General features: G+C 39.1%; 2 protein-coding genes across 5 annotated transcripts in view; both read left to right on the top strand.

The window, feature by feature from the left end:
* cunh8orf34 (chromosome unknown C8orf34 homolog) overlaps nt 1-13379 on the top strand; it is a 47788-nt gene extending 34409 nt beyond the window's left edge. The window contains exons 11-16 of the mRNA XM_020599987.1: nt 4-30; nt 4064-4190; nt 7712-8202; nt 9625-9721; nt 12062-12100; nt 12909-13379. Coding sequence (XP_020455643.1) covers nt 4-30; nt 4064-4190; nt 7712-8202; nt 9625-9721; nt 12062-12100; nt 12909-12916 — 789 coding nt within the window. The 3' untranslated portion in view covers nt 12917-13379. The remainder of the gene's footprint in view (nt 1-3; nt 31-4063; nt 4191-7711; nt 8203-9624; nt 9722-12061; nt 12101-12908) is intronic.
* Nucleotides 13380-16171: 2792 nt separating this feature from the next.
* Nucleotides 16172-19049, top strand: part of sulf1 (sulfatase 1) — a 65383-nt gene continuing 62505 nt past the window's right edge. For all 4 annotated transcript variants that reach the window (XM_020599939.1, XM_020599940.1, XM_020599943.1 and 1 more), the window contains exon 1: nt 16172-16358. The gene's annotated coding sequence lies outside the window, so the exon portion shown is untranslated. The remainder of the gene's footprint in view (nt 16359-19049) is intronic.

Raw genomic sequence — 19049 nt, forward strand, 5'->3', positions numbered from 1 at the left:
CAGGAATGCGAGTCTCAAGTGTCAGGCTCTGTAAGTGTCCCCCCTCCATCCATCACCAAACAATTAAGATCACTTTACGGCAATCAATTATCATGTTGCTCTCTCCTCCTCAGCCTCTATTGTTTGAGACTGAGCAAAAACCACCTCAAGCCTCCTGTGAGTAGGACAAGAGCCAAGCAAAACTGATCCATCCTTATGTGTACATTCCAGCTAACGTGACAGATGATAGCAGTGAACACGTGATACCTTCATTAGATATCTCCCTATTGCTTATCTCTCAGGCCACTCGTGTGCAGTCTGAAAAGATTAAAAAATGTATACATATCTGATGACACACTGACAATTGAGACTGATTTAGAAGTTGTCCTATATATTTATGTGTCACTGGAGTAACAGTTTTGTTCAATAGAAGGATTGCGTGATAACCTCACATGCTTCAGGAAAGAACTCTATAGAGGCCTAATGTGCCACACACCAGACTCGCACACAGATGGAAATGCACATGCTGTTAATAACGTGGACAGCTAAGAGGTCTTTGTATTCAGAAATCCCGCCCCAACCCCAAAAAGTTTATACCTTTTTTTTTTAATTGCCCATTCTAACTGTTAGACAAGGCTTTTAACAGCATTTTTTAAGAAGAATAAAGAGTTTGGAGCCAAGAGATTGCTCTGTGTGGGGAGCAGATCCAAAGAGGCTCCAGGCTAACTGGGAGCAGACTTTTAGAGACTGAAGGGCCTATTGAATCAAAGCCTGTGGTCGAACGACCGACCACATACTGTATATACTATAGACGCCATCCAGAAATGACAGAAACTGCGCACCTATTAACATCAAACAGCCTATTTTATTTCTCATTTTCTCAATTTTATAAATGGGCTTTTTGACAAATTTCTCTCTCCTTACAATACATAGGTTAAGTCATGTCTGGTATGTCCCATATAAAAACCACAAATGCATCCTGTCGTCTGCTGTAGCTAATGTGGTTATTTTGTGGTTGTTTATGTTTGGTGCTTTTTGAAAGGCAAAAGTAATTTGTAATAGCCTGTTACTGCTCATCCCTCAGCGTCTAGGTTCATCTGGGGTAGAGAGATGAAAAATTCCACATTCTTTTCTTTTTTATATGATTTGCTTTAATCACATTTAGTTTGTATGAGTGTTACCATCATAAAGTCTGCCAGAGGAAACTATTCACTTGTATGGTAGAAAAAAGATAATTATTATGATGCAGCATCATATGAATGGTACAAAGCAAAAGTTTAGTTTTGTTGCTAAATGAATTTATAAAGTTGTAGCTACAATATCATATGGCTTTTTATGTGGCACTAGTCTGCTCCCAACACCTCAAATCAAATATGTGACTTAGAGTATAGATAAGTCTGGTACGTCCTGGTTAGTATTTTCTAGATACACTTAAGAGTTGCCTTTCTTTTTTCTTGTTTTTTTATTAATTGTGCAACAAACAAGATTCATGCTAGTGAGCTGGACAGAGGAGTCACCAGAGGGATTTCCCCTTCTCTCTTTTAAGTTCTGCCATGCTGGGAGAGAGATTATATATCTGGGGTTTTGCACCACTGACTTTAATATGCTCGTAAGTCACTCCTAAATGAATTTTATTTATGCAGATTAGAGCATCCCTCCTCTTAAGTCACTCCTAAATGAATTTTGTCTCATCTTTTTATTTATGCAGATTAGAGCATCCCTTCCAAGCATCCAAACAATGGTTTAAAACATGGTGAAGGGAAAGCAGTTTTCAGCACTTCAGTGTGTCTCTTCAGTGTGTACTCATGTCAGTTTAAGTTTAGTTTTGTTTTTGTGTTTTGCCTCTACCTACTGTGTAGATTCTTTCTGTTTTTGAATGTGATGTGTTGATATCTTCTGAAAACTTGACGGAACATCAGTCATATTTTGATGGTAATGTCTGTTTATTTATCGATGTTATCTGAGGAGGTAAACTGTTTATAGGCTCAGTATTGTTTGTTTGCATAGCCATGGGCCTGTGCAGACCCACCAGTTTGCGGTTTCCAGGATATACAGTCCTACTTTCTGCATAGTCTTTTCTTTAGTGGACAGAGGAGCTCATGGGTAGTAACAGTGCAAATGCAACACTGTAGACATGCAGACAAGAAGAAATCTATGTACTTCAGTGGGTGATGTAAATTAAGCCTGGGTTTCCTTAAAGCACCACAATAAAGCAGAAACATTTTAATAACTTTTAAAAGAAGATAATGAAAATGCATTAAAGGAACTGTAAGTTGTGAATCTGTTGGTGGTCGTGTTTGCCTGAGCTGAGAAGACCAAGAGTGAGAGGAGGACAAAATGACGTCATGCTGTTGGATCTGGGGGGATACCACCAAGAAGAAATATATTTGGGGAGGGGATTTAGCTGTAATGGCAGCTCACGTGGAGGGGTATAACTGCTTTGTGGTGTTGTGGTTCTGCTGCCACAGAATGCCTCACATATCTGACAGACACTCCTGCCTAAAGCTCAGGAATCATTTTCTGTCATTTATCAGAGGATGGGTCATCTCTGCAACCATGTGTAACTACAGTACATCGGTCACTTCCTGTCGGTCTCTGCCAACATGACACACTGTTTGTTAACATATACTCAAACACAGTGAGATGAAACTTTACTCCATCATGTTTATATAGACAGTTGTAATGTTTGTTGCAGAGGAGTGCTAATATCCTGAGTTCAGATAAGATGATCTGCAGGGCACAGCTGCACAGCCAGGGAGTAGGATGACCAAAACATCTGGATTTGCAAGAAGCAGCAGGAGATGTGTAGAGACACAAAAGAAAGATTTGGATATATACAGCAAAGATGATACATCAGCAGCTGGAGCATTTATGCTGAACCATTTTATGAGACATCCATAGCACCAATTCTAGGAAGTTTGGATGGATGCTAATCAGTGTATAGTGATAAAGTCATTTCAGTAGTCTGGATTAGGGGCTATTTATATTTTTTCTGGCGCCAGCAGATGTACCTCAAAGTTTTCTTGGGTATGGTGACATGCTACATGTCTGTGCATTTACATGAGTAAACACAATCTTACTTGTGCGTTGGCAGCTATGGGCTGAGAAAATACTGGAGTAATTCACATTAAAATATAAGCAATCAAACTGATCAGCATCACACTGACCAAGGTTAGCAACTTCACTTTTTTTTTTCCTTACCTCCTCCTTGGAAAGGCATTTTAGTCCACTTTAAATTCAGAAAATCATAAAATGACTCTTTTCTTTTATCCCAGATTTGGCAGATTTGTTCTTAAATATCATTGGAACGCTACATTGGATGAATATTACCAGATGTCCTAGTCTGTCTCTGTGTCAGCAATTTGTCAGGACAACTCTGTCTCTCATTAAATGCTTAGCACATCAAATGATGTAAGTGCTGGCATGAGAGGTATTATAACTTAGGTAGAGTAAACCAATCTTACAGGAGGTGGAGTGATGGCTGGCAGATTTTATTTCTCACCTGTGTTTGGAGCTCATGTGCACTCGGTCCATCGGCTTAACAGATTATCTGGCCACTTGTGTTCCATCAAAAGAATTAAAAAGAGGATTAGGCATGCTGCCATTACAGGATGTGTCAAACTGCAGTCTGTCTCCAGATTGCTTTGCAAATCATACACTTAGAAAGAAAGCCAGAAAAAGAATCTATATCTGCTACTTTCTCTCTCTTTCTCTCTCTCTCTCTCTCTCTCTATACATATATATATATATATATATAATAAAACCTCTGGTAACAATTTGCTGCTGCCAGGCCTTTTGAGGACAGATAGTTTTACTAATCATTACACAAAAATGTCTTGAACCACTACTGACAGTCTAACATGTTGCATTCACTAAACACGGTGCACCGCATGCTCTACACTTTCATCTACACTTTCTGTGGTTTCTTGTGTTTTTCTAAACCTCAATAAATAATAATTACCTCTTTGTTCCAAAAGATATGGCTCAGATATTTCTAGCTTTAGCTCAAAATATATAAGAAGTTAATTGAAGGGCCTTTCCTCTAATGTGACTTTCTGTGTTTTCTGTTCTCCTCACTAACTAGCGTCACGCTGTCTGGGAGACTGATCTGAAAGCTGTGAGAGGCGGGAGCTCAGTCGGGCAAACGGGCCTCCTACTGGGTGACTCTCTCTTTTCGAAAGAGCTGGAGAACATGGGCAAACAGCTCGCCGGTAGGCAGCTTTGTGTATGTGTGTGTGAGTATGTGTGGTGTGCATGTAAGCTACACGCACTTTACCTGTGTGGCTATACAGTATGCATCGGTGCATGTGTTAGTGGCTTTCTTGATTAGTTATATAGCTAGGTCTAATCAAATACTTTTTCAGAATACAAACATAGTCTACAATACATACACACACATTTTGAAATGCAGACACTGATGGAGAGTTCAGCCAAAGAATGCACTGCTTTTGGCTGAAGGATTTTCTTCATTTAATCAAATTTAATTTAAATTTATCTTCCTGCTCAAATGTGTCAAGACTAAATAGAAAAATGTATTAAAACCATTTCCAAATGGCAAAAATGCCTCTCAGCTCTAACTTTGACAGGTTAAATCAGTCACAGGTTAAATCAGTTTGTGCTGGAGACTGGCTTTGACTGATAAAATGGAATTTGTGTGGCACTTTAAATATCATATTTATTAGTGCAGGTCAAAGTTCATCTTTGATTGATTGGGCAGTTCAGACTGCTCTTGTTTTTTTAATATGGATTTTCTTATGAATCAAATGAATCCCGGAATGGAGGCCAGAGGGAATGTCGCAATTTACCGTCATGTTTATAGATGTCCTCCCACTCCATTTGACAGCATCACTGTGTGTAAATAAGTCATACACGCCTCTGCAAACTCATCTGGAGTGTACTGATCCCACTTGGTGAAACTATCACTGACCCCCAGCAGTGATCCCAGCTGTAACACACTTCTCAGCTCATCTGCCACCAGCACTGAATGCACTGAATGCACTGGTTTCCTCTAAATAAAACAACACGCTGGTGCTTTGGTGGCATGTGTTAACAACATGTTTGCACCAAGATATTCAGATGGTCTTGATTTCTAGTTGTTTTATGCTAAGTTATTGAATATTCAGGCTGAAGGCTTCCCATCATGTATTTCACTGAAACTCCTCAAACTCTTTCAAGCCTGTATTAGCTTCCTGTGTTTGGTGCCAGAGCCTCACTTTTCATCTTAAGTTATTAGCCCAGTTGTAGTATGCGGCTGTGCAGTCTCCCTTTGTCTGCCTCTTGTGATAAAAAAAAAAAATCTAATTGCTACTCACTGAATGTGTTGCTTAAAGTAGTTATGTACAGTTTAAATTAAAAGCTGTCTCACCTACAGATGAATTTGTTTTTAAAAAATGCCTATGCTGATGTGAATATCAATATATTTTAACGCCCTTTTCATTTTACAAACTGATCAACACATAGGAGTGAATTTTTCTTAAACTAAAAACATATAGTTAAGAATTAGAGCAGTTTTTTTTATTTAAAGCCATAATTATCTAACCAAAGTATAAGTAACAAGGCTTTCAAGTTTTGACACTTGTTACTTGTTTCAGACACTTTTTGATCTGTACTCAGACAGTATTAATGTTTAATTATCATTTTTAGTTACACCATAGTACTGTATATATGTATTACTGCCCATATTTGTACTTGATTTATCTATTCAGTGACAATATGACTGATATATTAATTTATTCAGACAAGCAGTGTAGTGTATTGTTGCAAGCCTAAAGATGAAGTATAGAGAAATGATATGTCATTAGCGCTTTTGATTGTTTTCAGCAGAGAGACCCAGTAAATTCTGCACTTTTGAACAGTTGTATAATGTGCATGTGCTGCTTGATCAAAGGCTTTACTAGATATAATCTGTTTTTATTTCTTTCTCTCTCATCCCCCCCCCCTCATTATTACTGAAATAATGGAGCAAAGCTTTTCTACCATATGGATTTTGATGGCAACTCTTTGATCTGTGAGAGCTGTCATCATATATCAGTGTCTGCATGATGTTTTATATTATTTCTGTGTTAAACTGAGTCAACTACACAGAATTTCAGAATAAAGCTGGTTGTGACAGGCTGCTCATTAATGCCAGGAAGCCAAGAGAAGCAACCAGTTTACAGTAAAATCCTCTGTGGAGCAACCATTTACAGAAATGGTTGATCATGACTAAAGATAAAAATATCAGCTTTATGGGAAGAGATCGCTAATGAACATATCTTGTTTATGATAACAGAATAATACTAATTGTGGTGAATATATTGTAGGTAGACATGGGCTTAAACTGGGAAATCATCATATGTGGAACTTACTGGCTGTTTTCACCATTTTCTTGTTTATTTACATTCCATTTCCATTCAGAGGTACCTGAATACAATGGGTCTTATGATTATGATTTAGCTGATGATTTAGATTATGATTACAGACTGTCAGCCTAACAACAAAGTTTCCTTATGGTGTTCTCCATAATGGTACATAATGTAGTCCTCCCACTTCCATAAACTGATGTAATAATAAGCCCCGAACATGCTGGAGAGTTAAATGTTCTCTCTTATTATTTAGACAAGTAACATACACAATGCATTAGGGTTAAAGCAACACAGACACAATGAACACATGCAAATTATTGAGTACACAGGCAAGGCAATATACAGTATGTGCTCTGCAATCTATTTCACTGTAAAGGTCACCCTCAATATAATCAGAGTTGATTAAGCACAGAAACAGCAATCTATTTACTCATGTCAGAGAATTAAATGTATTTGATCCCTGACGGATGGTATCCAAAACAGTCTGGAATAGATTTCAAACAACTAAGTAATGTCCCAAAGCTGCATTAGAGTAGTATTGCAGACTTTGCATAATAAATGGATATTTGTTAGTGAATAGAAGCATGTGTTTCACATTTTTGTAACAGAAAAATGTTGTTTGTATAGGAGGAAAGCACCATTGCTAATAAACAAGGAAGTCAAGGTTGGTGAAATACTTGTCATGTTTCTTTTTGTAATTTATTTAACGTCACACATAGTATACATTTTTCCAGAAACACTCACTTCTGATGAGTCATTCCTGAAACTACCCCTCTCAAATGATAACTTCCAGACTGGTTTGTTGAATCCCAATTGCCAAGATCTGAAGGGAAAAAAACAAAACATAAAATGTGGAAAAAATGACCCAGATGTTGATCGCAGAAGCTGGCAGCATTGCGCCTTCTACAAACAGAAATGTTTTTGAGACTACCGGTGAGGCAAACAAACGTGTTTTTGTCAGGAAGAGGCAGCAAAAATATTACTAGGCTGTGCTTATTGTATATCAACTTGGAGCCTTTCCTGACAGAGGAAGCTGAATTCACCACACTTTACAGGGTCTATAAATATTGTCATCATTGCTTCGAAGAAGGATTACACCAAGCAGTCTCGCCCACTTTAAGGCTCAGCAAAGTTTGTGAATTATCAGTCTTGCAGAACTGATGATTACTAATCTCCACTGCCTATGAATATACAAGAAACGTAAGCATGACTTTATAATGAAATGACCTCATCTATTTACCTGGGGATTTATGTAAAGTGTTACCAGCACTTTCAATAAAAAGAAGAAGTTCAAGCCCTGTCATTTAAATGTGAGAGCAAACCATGTGTTGTTGACTGTGAAGGTATAATATCTGATGCTGACATGGATTAATCTCTTTTTCCTCCAGAGGTTGAGAAGGACTTGGCCAAGCTGGCAGAAGTAGGGAAGATGACCACCCGGGGCTCCAATAATCCTCACAGTAGTCTGCTCCACACCCCTCTGCACCACAGAACCCTACCTGACACACTTCCTCTCCCCAGCCTGGTCTCCAGGCCTCAGTCTTCAGCTGGCAGCCTCTCAGGCAAGCCCTGTGATGTGGGCCTCCCTTTGTTTAGCCATAAGCCCACCTCCCTGGTCATGGGTCGGACTCAATCTCCCAGCAACCCTGGTAGCAGGACACAAACCCCTAGAACACCCAGCAGGCCCCTGACCCCAAATAGTTTGCTGTCTCGCTCTACTTTTAACTCTGGATCTCACAAAGAAGTAACCTTCAGGAGGTCCCGGAGCCGCCCTGTGACACCCACAAGTCAGCCCATGCACCCCCGACCACTGCTCACCCCTCCTGGACTAAGCACTACAGACAGCCTGGGTGCCAGCCTCCGGGCCTATCTGTCTGAGGTAAGACCCTAAACTGAGAGATATGCCTTATCATCAAAAGCACATATTTGCTTAAGGTTTCAAAATGATGTAAATAATAAATAACAAACTTGCCAAAGAAACTAAAAAAAAGAAAAAGAAATATCAGTGATGTAACTGCTGATAAAGAAATAGTTTGGTAACTGCACTTTCCAGTAGAGAGTAAGATGAGAAGATTGATACTACTCTCATATCTTGCACCATTGTAGAATACATGTTAAAGCCAGATGGTGAGCTAAAGTGGGAAGCTTAGCCTAGAATAAAGATTGAAAGTAGAGGGAGAACAGCTAACATGTCTCTGTCAGAAGTAACAAAAGCCAACCTTCTAGAACCAGTAAAGCCCAGAATATAAACGTGTATCATATTTGTTTTATCTGTACAAAAAGAGGCATGTAGTATCATCAAGGCCACAATGTGGCAGAATATTCTACATATTACATCTTAGTTATTTCCTACTTGCAATAAAATAGATCAAAACACAGAGTAAAATTATCATAAATTCAGGGGGATGGACTTGAAAATCACTCCATCTTCACTGTAATGTTGTTTGGTGAGAGTGAAGCTGTGTGCTGAGTGTCAAACAGACTCATTGCCCAAGTAACGCTGGCCTGTAGAAGATGAGAGCCTTTACTCAGAAAACGTATCAGTGAGTGCACATGTGCATACCCTCACAAACACATGTACATGCTTTGTGTGGGCTTTATTGGAAAGTCATGGAGGTCTGTACAGTAGGATGTCATTTCACTGGAGAAAAATTAGTCTGGCATAAAAGTGGAGTGTTCGATGAGATTTCTTTCTTCTATTCCTTTCATGATTTAGTTAACAGCAGCCCTGTTAAATGTGAGACCTTTTTGGAGACTTTATCGATCGTTTGACAGACTAGTTGACACCTCATGAGACTGTCAAAAACAACGCTGCACCCAGGATGATTTTATTAAGGCCACCCGGTCCCATGTAGAAGGACTGAAACCTTCAAATGAGGCCTGGTTAGAGAGTGAGGGAGTCCTGAACCTCTCTTAAAATACTGGATGAACAAGAAAGAAGACAACTTCTGGGTGAGGCTGACTGTGTAAATCTTGCCATCTTGTCTGTATCCAGGTCCCTATCACTTTTTGACCTATTGCCCCTTTTTCTTGGGACTACTTCTGCATTTGAAATCTAAAGTGGAATGAGAGCTTGCAGCTGGATTGAAGACATATTTCTGCACCAATGTTTTCTTTCACTAACTTCAAGAGCTTGAATGAGATATGTACATGTAAAGAGCCAAACAGATGGATAAATATTCTTAATAAAGATTATTTTTAAAATATAAACTCATTTCTATTCTTTTTTGTCCTTTATCTAGGCAAAGTAAAAATGAGAAAAGTCTTCCATGCTTTCTTTTTTTGTTATGTTCTGTTTCAGGATGAGTTTTACCAGCAGTTACAGGCCATCAGACAGCCCTGGCATATTCCCAGTGACACAGACAGTGACATCCTGGAGCCTCCTGAACAAGATAAGAGTGAGTGACCAACCTGTTCTGTCTTTGTTTCTTTCTTAAACTCCTGAATTAGGTTCCATTTACTCTAGTGAGGATACATTCATAGTTAAGTTGCTCTGAGTTTCTCAAGTCCTCTGTTTTTGATCCACACTTCACAACACTAGCAAACTGACTTCCTAATGTTTTACCTTCCCACATTTTTCTTTTCACTTCACCACAGTGAGTAATGCATTAAAGTGGCAATCGATCTTTTAAAAAGTGAAAATTAATGTGAGAGAGTTTCCTGTAAAATTCTGAGTTGGAGAACGAAGGCTGATGTATGAAAATGGAGATATTTCACATCCTGCAGGAGTTCTGAGGGGTGACAACATTGTCATGTAGAATTTCCTTTCCTGGCATCATGTAAGGTATACTGTATATCTCCATCCAGATCCAGTCAATAAATGTGGAGGTTCTTGCTTGATTGTCATAAATCCAGTCATAGTAGTGGTCTGGCTGGGATACAGTACAACATATTACTTTGGCTTTATAGATGACAGAGTTAGATCAGAGCTCCTTGAATATTCTGGGCCATAAATCACAGTGTATGTGGCAGTATGGTCTGATAGCCAGGGGCTTGCCAGAATACAACTAATCCACTGAGGTCCAATAACAAACTTTCAAATGTTTGTTCTCTTAATAATGCAAAACATATGGCTGAACGTCTCTGGTCGCAAGTTGGTTGTACGAATTTATACTATAACAGCACTAAATGCAACTCACCCATGTTTGCTTGCATGTTTCTGCAGAGCAAGTAGTTTTAAGGCCTGCTGTATTGGGTATGAAGATGAGAGACAGAACAAACAGCACAGTTTGGCTATAACATATATCCTGATGGTGGTGGCACTGAAGGAAAAGGTTATTAAAATCAATAGTGTTTAATCCCTTGTAAGAATTAATATGCTCTGCAAATGTAATGACAATATTAGTAATATTAGATAATAAGATATCATGTGCAAAGTTTATTATTTGATGAAAGGCTCATCCTCCGGGGAAACATAAAGGTCCTCAGTACATTCATCAATGAAAACATGATTAATACTCTTCAGACCACACAAATCAGCAGAGAATTCCATATAAACCTATTCCTTAGGTTTTGTGAGACCCTATGGAAGTGTTTCACTACCAGAATTCATGGTGTGGTTTATAGTTATATATATAATTTGGCTTATAGTTGTCAGAACATCTCCATGCAATGTCCTGGATGGAGAGAGCAACACAGCCATGTTGGTCTGATGTTAATTTATGAATGGCTCCAAAATTATATTTGCCAGAAATGTTCTCAAATGAACTGGTCCTGTTTTTTTAGTAAACAAAGTTTTGGAATCAGCAAATTGAAGATCAAGTGAATGTGGGATTTAAAAGATAGCTTCCATTATGAATCAAGAATTCCTGCCAAACTAAAGTTCAAGAAGACAAATGACTGTCACATGGAATTATAAACCTGACAAGTTCTTTGGGAGAGCCCTTGTTTTGACTAATGTGTATCTAAAATAAATGAATATAGTACATTTTCCTAATAGCCCCTAGGGGTCTGCTCTAAGCCTTGGCAATGGTAATGGCATGTGGACAAGGGATACATGTATGAGTCACTTGTCGAATTAGAGCTGGCTCAAACACAGGGAGAGAGAGAGAAAGAGACTGACAGAGAAAAAGAAACCCAACAGCCGCAAAACGTGACGAAGCACTTTGTGACGTAAGAGAGGGCCCACAGGCCGGTTTGCCGGAATCAGGTTTTTATGTCTTTATGTGTGCGCGCTGCAGACTGGCAACTAAAATCTGAGTAACATTACAATTTAAAAATATATATACAACCAAGAAACAGAAAAAACTACCAGAGAAATCTTGTACTGCTTAATCCTTACTCTAATTAGATGTTTTCAAATCACTTTTTTTTTTTGGAAGAAAGAAAAGTGGGAAAAAAATGTCATAGTTGACATGTTTATCTATTAAGTAGTTTTTAAGCTGTCCATGTACCTCAGCGTGCACATGTGTCCATGGATATGGGGCTTGCTTCATTAGTGCAGTAGCTCCCTGTTTCCATTATGACAGCAGATGTGTCTAAGTGATGCTAACTGCCAGGCACTGTTAAGGTAACTAAATCCACCTAACAGCACCTATACAGCTCACTAATCAACATGTTATATCTTATTTGTTCTTTCCATACAAATGCTAAAGCATAAAAAGTGCAAAAAGCTGTTTCACCCCTCTCTTTGCTGTTTTGAGCAAGACAGCTAATAACAGTGACAGCATATTTTACAAAGTGTGAAGCTAGTTCTAGTCCTTAAACATACTTTGTCTTAATTTTTTTTTGTTCTTCAGGTGGCACACGAGATGCCAGTATGAGATCTCTGTTTTCAGGTAAGAATCTGAACATTCAGTTTTCATAGCCTAAAACCCATAGAGACAGACTCACCTCCTTGTGTATTGTTTTCCACGGGTCACCAAAAAAAAAAAAAAAAAAACGACCATGCTAAGAGTTTTGCTGTTGTAAGGAGAGCCCCAGTGTCAGTCACTGATCTTAGAGCCACAGTGAAATACTGTACCTACCAAAAGATGATTTACTGGAGAAGCCTCCATTTCATGTATGGTCCTTTCGATTACCGTCACAGGCTAAATAGAGGGCACAGTGGCTCTGAAATGTGATTGGTGGAAGCTGGCCATGTGTGGAGACAGTAACACTGTTGCCCAGTTCCATTAAGTCACTTGGGTTCTGAGTTTACAAGCAGCAGACAGCATCAACTCTCAGCGTCAACATCTGGGAGAAGGAGAAAGTCTGTCTGGTTTGAGGTTGTCTGCAGTTCTCCTTCTTGTGGCTTCAGAGGTGCCCACAGTTCCCAGCATCTGTGTGCCAGTCTGGAGGGAGATCTGAGAGCGGGCTGCTGCTGCTTGGCTATCAGAGAGCCCACAGCGTTGCCACGGCAACCAAACTCAAAGCTCACCGCTTACAGCACGTCAAGCGTATACCGCTCCAGAACGTATTGTGAAATATGGTCAGTGAAACCTCCACTGGCCAGTTGTTTTCCACCTCATGTTTGGTTATGACAAGTTCGAATACAGTATTACATGGTTATTTAATAATAATTGCCCCAAATATTATGCTTATTAACGTTAAGCGTTTATGATTTTGGTTTCAAGGAGACTGATGGTTTTGTCTTTATTTTCACAGGCCTATAGTGACGAAGATCAGACACACTGATCCAATCAAACTATTATGCAAACCACTGGACATTTTGAATATGTGAACAAAGACAAGTATTTTTATAATTCATATGAATGGGAAAAGGTTGTATACTTTTTCACAGATATTTCAAAGCCATTGTACTATAATTATGATAAAAAAGTGAAACTACTACTTCATACAGTATAGAACATACTGTTTATTTTTGTTTGCTTTACAGCATGCTATTGAACTTACATGTGGAGGCTGGAAACAGATGCATTTTGTTGTTGCCACAGTCTTTTTCAAGGTCTGCATAGTGCATATTTACATTGTGAGGGTAGCACATCCGTGTTAAGAAAATGTTTATTGATATGCACTGTTAGAAGGTGTAGTGGTTTTCAAAAACAGGGAAATTGTGGAAGGAATACAAGGAATGCTGTTATATTAATTAAAATTATTTGGTGCACATGTCCCCATTTTGTTTATCTTGCCTTTTTATGTGCTTACCTTTGTGTTTACATCCTTATAAAGTTTGTAAACACTAAAAGTGTATAATGGTTGTCCACAAACTCATTGAAAAACACACTTAAGTTGGTATATAAATTACTAAAATGGTCCCAGTATGTCACAGTCCCCTGACAGAGACATGCAATTGCATGAAAAAGTATATGTGAGCCCTTTGGATTTACCTGATTGTCCACATTAAAATGTGATTTGATATTCATCTAAGTCACAGGTAGCCTAAGTACTAGCATGATGTGTTGCGGATCAAGCCCTGTACAACCTTCAGAAGGATTTTTGGACCTTCCTCAGCCATAATCCTAGGCTCTGTGGAGTGAGTGGCTCTCTGAGCTCATTCCACAGCATCTGCTCTCTTACTGGGCCACTCCACAAGGTGACTTTTCTTTGTTTGAACTCATTCTGTAGTAGATTTGCTTCCATATTTAGAGTCATTGTCTATCTTGTAAGTTACTCTACCTTTATTAACCTGGGAAACCATTTTCCCCTTGATGCTGGCAAGTATTGAAGCAAGCATGCAACTTACATGAAATCTGACCATATTTTAAGACAAATTTATACACAGATGTAAATAATTCCAAAGGATTCACTTACTTTTTCTTTCCACTGTAAAATTCTGTCCATGACTGGATTGCTCCTGTGTGTTTGTCTGGGAATGTGTTGGTTAAACTGTGGTTGTCTGAGTGTTACACAGGCAACGTCAGCACACGGAAGCTTTGGACACACCCTTTACCCCGACACCATCTGATGTCTCCATCCGAACCCCACTGAGTTTCGTGGTATGGTATACCCAGCCATGCCAAATTTTGAATCTGTCTCTCGAGATGTGGTCAACAAACATCTCAAATTTCCACTCTCATTTCACTGAGGGTGATCCCTATAAAAGTGTGTGTGAGAAGATTAATCACTTAAAACCCCATCCTGTAAAACATGCTATGTGGATTAATATCCCAGGTATTTCAGCACATTGTGTGCATCTTTCAAATTGGATGTGGTTTTGAAAAATCTGTTGAAGAATTTGAGGACATCATACTTCTCATATTCAGCTCCGTTTCAACTTTGCTGGGGGGGGGGGGGTTCCAATCTGTTCTTGTTCCAACGATCACCATCACCACCATGTTTATACTAGTAACATTTTCTCTGAGTTCATTTGTCTCCATCGGTTTTTCATTTTTGTCAGCAAAATACCAAGACTCGAGGAGGTCTGGAATAAGGCAAGACAGTTTGTGAGATGAAGACTTCAATCCCTGCCACAGATGTCGTACAGAGACAGCATTCTGATGCTTATCTCCCTCTTTGTTTATATGTGAATGTCTCTGTATGTCATGACTTATAAAAATGAAACTGTGGCATTGTTACCAATACTATATGACTTCTTAAAGATGATTGGAATCGTTATGCTGCCTAACTATTTCACTGCACGATATTAATCAAATGCCATGTTATGAATCCCAGACATCACATTCCATATTATTAATATCATCCCCCAATATCTTGTCAAAGTATGTCAGCGTTGTGCAGGCTTTATACCCCGGGCCCATTCAAAACATCTCGGCCACCCATCACTGTGCTTGCTGGCAGATCCGGACCACCATCAGTGGTCAGCAAACGGACCCAGGTCTTAATTTACAACCGAACAGACTGGGATTTATCCTGACATACAGCACAAATAAATCCATGGTGGTATGCTTTGAAGGCATATAAAGTCAGAATTGAGAATCGTCACCGCTTGAAATGTTCCAAAATGGTGAGAATATACCATATGTGGAAAACTAGCAGTGTGTGTATGTGAGACTGGGCCTGAGTCTAGAGTATGTGCACAAAAAGCGTATACAGGTATGTAAAAACAAGAACTCCGAGTAAGAAATATACTGTATCCTAAGGTTTTAATCTTGGTTTGGAAATATAGTTCCTAAATACCTTCTATACTGTAACTTCTTCACTGAAGAATGATGAGAAGGACGTGACAAGGGGCAGGACACAACACGTGCACATATTCCATTTCAGGCAACATGTCCAAGTAGAAGCTCCATATTAAAAACTTGTTTTCATGAAGACTTCTCTGCAGAACCATCCGGTGGGGCTTGTGTGGCTGTTTTTCATGGTAACTGTAATTTAAAACAATCAACAATCTGGATTTAGTTTTCTGTTTTCATTGATGTTAACTGCTTATTCTCACAGGGCTAATGAAATCAACCCCCACTGCTCTTCAGCCTGTCATTTGAAGCCAGTGTAGAGATTCTGCTTCACTATAGTAATTTAATTTGTTTTACAGTATATGTAGTAGTAAATATTCATACAGTACTTACAGAAAAAAAACAAAGACTAAACAATAGAGGTAAGCCTGACCTGTGTCATTGTTTACCACAAGTTCACATCTTGTTATGCACCACTGGAACAAATCATCTTAATTTTAAACATGTATTTAGTTAACAACATAATGCTCGAGGAGTCCGTGATTAACAAGAAACATAAAAAACATTTGACATTTTGACAAAATGTCGGTGGACTTAAAATATTTTGAAATAAACTTAGTTTGTGTTCTTGTTTTACAATAGTGGGGAAAACTGCATTCTTTTTTAAACTGTTTTCCATCTTTGAATTTTCCATAATAAAACCTGCTTTTTGTATACAGTGCGTGTACATATTTGTCAGGCTGAATAAGCTGTATTTGACTTGTATGAAAGGTGCTCCAGGCTTTAAATAAAGTTTGATTGATTGCTGTTCTCAAACAAAGGAATAAATTAAAACAATTCTATACATTAAGGTGAGTCACCAGCTCGGGTGATGACATGTGGCCTATGGCGCAGCAGCGTTTCCTGTCAAAGTCGTCTTGACAGACTAGGGCTTTAATTAAAAGGTTCATAACCAGAGTGTCTCCGGTGTTTCAAACAGAAAAGGCACGACCACAAGTTCAAGATAAAGATCATTTCGAAGGTAAGCTCAGATGTGTTTTGTTAGCTCTTGTATTTTTCTGACTTTCATTTGAGTCGTACAGGCCTAACTTGAAGCGCGTTGGCGTGGCCTGCGTCCTGAGCCACAGGATGACTCTGTGCCAGCGCAGCTTTTCATTTGCATTGATTATAGACGCCCAACACTTTCTGTTGTTATGGTATTTCAAGAAGCCATCTCTCTTAACATGTAGATGCCATTTGCGTTTGTGTCATTCGTGTAGTATGTAAGATTGTGCCTGAAGCTTACTTTCTGCAACACGTCTTAAGTTTAAACCGCTTAAACCTCGGGCTGCAGAATGAAAATAGTCTTTGACCATCCCCACCACAAAATTGTAAACCAAAAGATATCCGTCATTGTTACGTGATTAGTTGAGGCTGTTGGCAGGACTTGAAATGCTGAAGGACACGCTGTCTGCATTAAACAAGTGTTATGTTGTTTCTAGCTGAATCCTTTTCCTGTCATTTTCAGCTGTTTGCTGTGGCAGTTTATTGGCCTTCCCTTTTACAACTGCCCATGATAACACGTGTAACAGACATTTGTATTATTTATCCCTTTTCCGTGAAGATCGAGGAGAGCAGTCTCGATTTTATGATAAATTACATGGAAATAACTGTTCCCTTTGCTGTGTTGTGTTTGATAGAGAAAAGACCACTGCTGGGATTATCAAATGCTTGTATGATCCTTGAGAACATCTTGTATTTGATGGTGTTCCAAAGAATTGTTCAGAAAAGTCAGAGGGATTAAATAGTGGGCGGATAAACAAAAGTCCTGTTGTGATGTCTGGCTGATTGTGAGACTTTTCTGTCAAATCTCTTAAGAGTCACAGAAGGCTCAGGAGCCTGAAGAGTACTCGGTACTTTGTTAAGGTTTAGTTGTGTGGCCTCAGTATGCATCTACAGTAGTGTGAGCTGCCTTGTCTGTATCTTACTTTGTTTTCATACAGACTGATTTATGGTTCTTCTGCCTGACCATGATGTGGTCAGTTTCCAGACGCATGGGGATCTTTTCAAAGGCTGGCCTGTATGTGTGTATTACACACTGGCAAGTCTTGTGGTGGATGAGGCTTAGACCTGGGTCAGATGACTCATTCAAACTCATCGCTTGTCTCGGAGTTCACGGAATCTTTGTGCTCATATTAGTCTTATTATTCTTTCAACGCAAGAGTCTACTTTTGGTCTGGCAGGGCATTGCATCTAGGAAATGTTTGCATTTTGCTTGTTTGGATGTTTTGATCCTGTCTGGAGTGGACTGAAACTAAGTATTGTGCCAGAGACGCAAAAGCACTGATCATATGTATAACCATTGTCAAACTGCTTTGTCTTCAGCCTCCACTAAAACCCCCTCGGGGTAACATGGAACACCTCAGCCGCTCCAGTTACAATTGTGTTTCACCATTAGAGCTGATGTTTTCATTACCCTGTGCTCCAAAAGTGCACACAGTTCCTCTAGATCCCTGCTCTTTTGCTTTTTCATTTACATGTAAAGTTCCAGTGAATTTACTGAGTCTGCACATGACTTTCTACACAAGAGGTGATTTGTTACACATTCTTGTTTGTTCTGATTGGCCACAGGCATGCTTTGGTACCTTTTGCCAGAGGCTGCTGTTGGATGCTTTTGTGGAGCCTTATTCCTTTAACTCGTCTCTACAAGTTCACCCTTATTTACTTTGTGTATTGAGAATATACTATATAATATTTTGTCATCACAATGTACATCAAGTAGAAAATATTACTCAGGTGATTTGTTTTGTGGTAGTTATCTTAATCATGTGTTCTAGATTCTTATTCCAGTAAAAGGACTGCCATGTTTTCCTCTGTTGAAAAGAGGATATAAATATTTTGTGTGATGTGAGACTTTTAGGGAAGAAATTGTCATGTCCAGCTTGCCAGACATATAACTGATATGTACTGTACACCATGGCCTTGTGGATAATGAGGATTAATTATTTTTGCCAAACCTTGGACACATTTGTGGCTCAGTTATTGCTGCCCTCACCAAAACCATACTACCAACATAAACCACCACAGTATAAAAGTTCCACACTTATACAACATTCAGTAGCCAGATTTCCTTTCAAAGTAATCTGTGAAACTTGAAATGATGAAAGGGAGTTTCCCACAAAGCACTGTTTTTCTTTGCTCCTTCCCTTCTTACTGTAATGAATTTTTAAGCTGTTAAGTAATCAGTTATATGTTCCAGATAACCAAAGCAGTAGAAATAATATTGAGTCATTTGATTTGGCAATAAAGGCTCTTTTGTAGGGTTTGTGTTATTTCATCAGGGCTCCAAGGGACAGCACGCAGGACAAGGGTGGAGTATGACTGAATGATGATACTGTTATTGGCCGGTTTTGGGGTGGGGGTGGATGATTGGCTGTGTTCAATAACTACATGTGAAACTCTGACCACAGGGGAGAAGAGGTTTGACAGCTTTCAGCTGCTTCACACCTGCTGCTCCTTTCCTCTCCTCTCTCCTTTCCTATGCTCCTTCCTTTAGTGCATCATGTTGGCGAGTAGAGTATGAGTTGTCTTTTTGTGCATACATGTCGTCGGCATTATCTTCAGTCAGTTGATGATGGCTGAGGGCCACAGGCTTGTACGTCATGGCAGGCAACGTGACAAAGGACAAATGAATCGTGGCTGCGTGAGTAACATTGGAAGTTTTTGGTTCTCT

This window comes from Monopterus albus, unplaced genomic scaffold (genome assembly GCF_001952655.1).
Source record: "Monopterus albus unplaced genomic scaffold, M_albus_1.0 scaffold44.1, whole genome shotgun sequence".
NCBI lineage: Eukaryota > Metazoa > Chordata > Actinopteri > Synbranchiformes > Synbranchidae > Monopterus > Monopterus albus.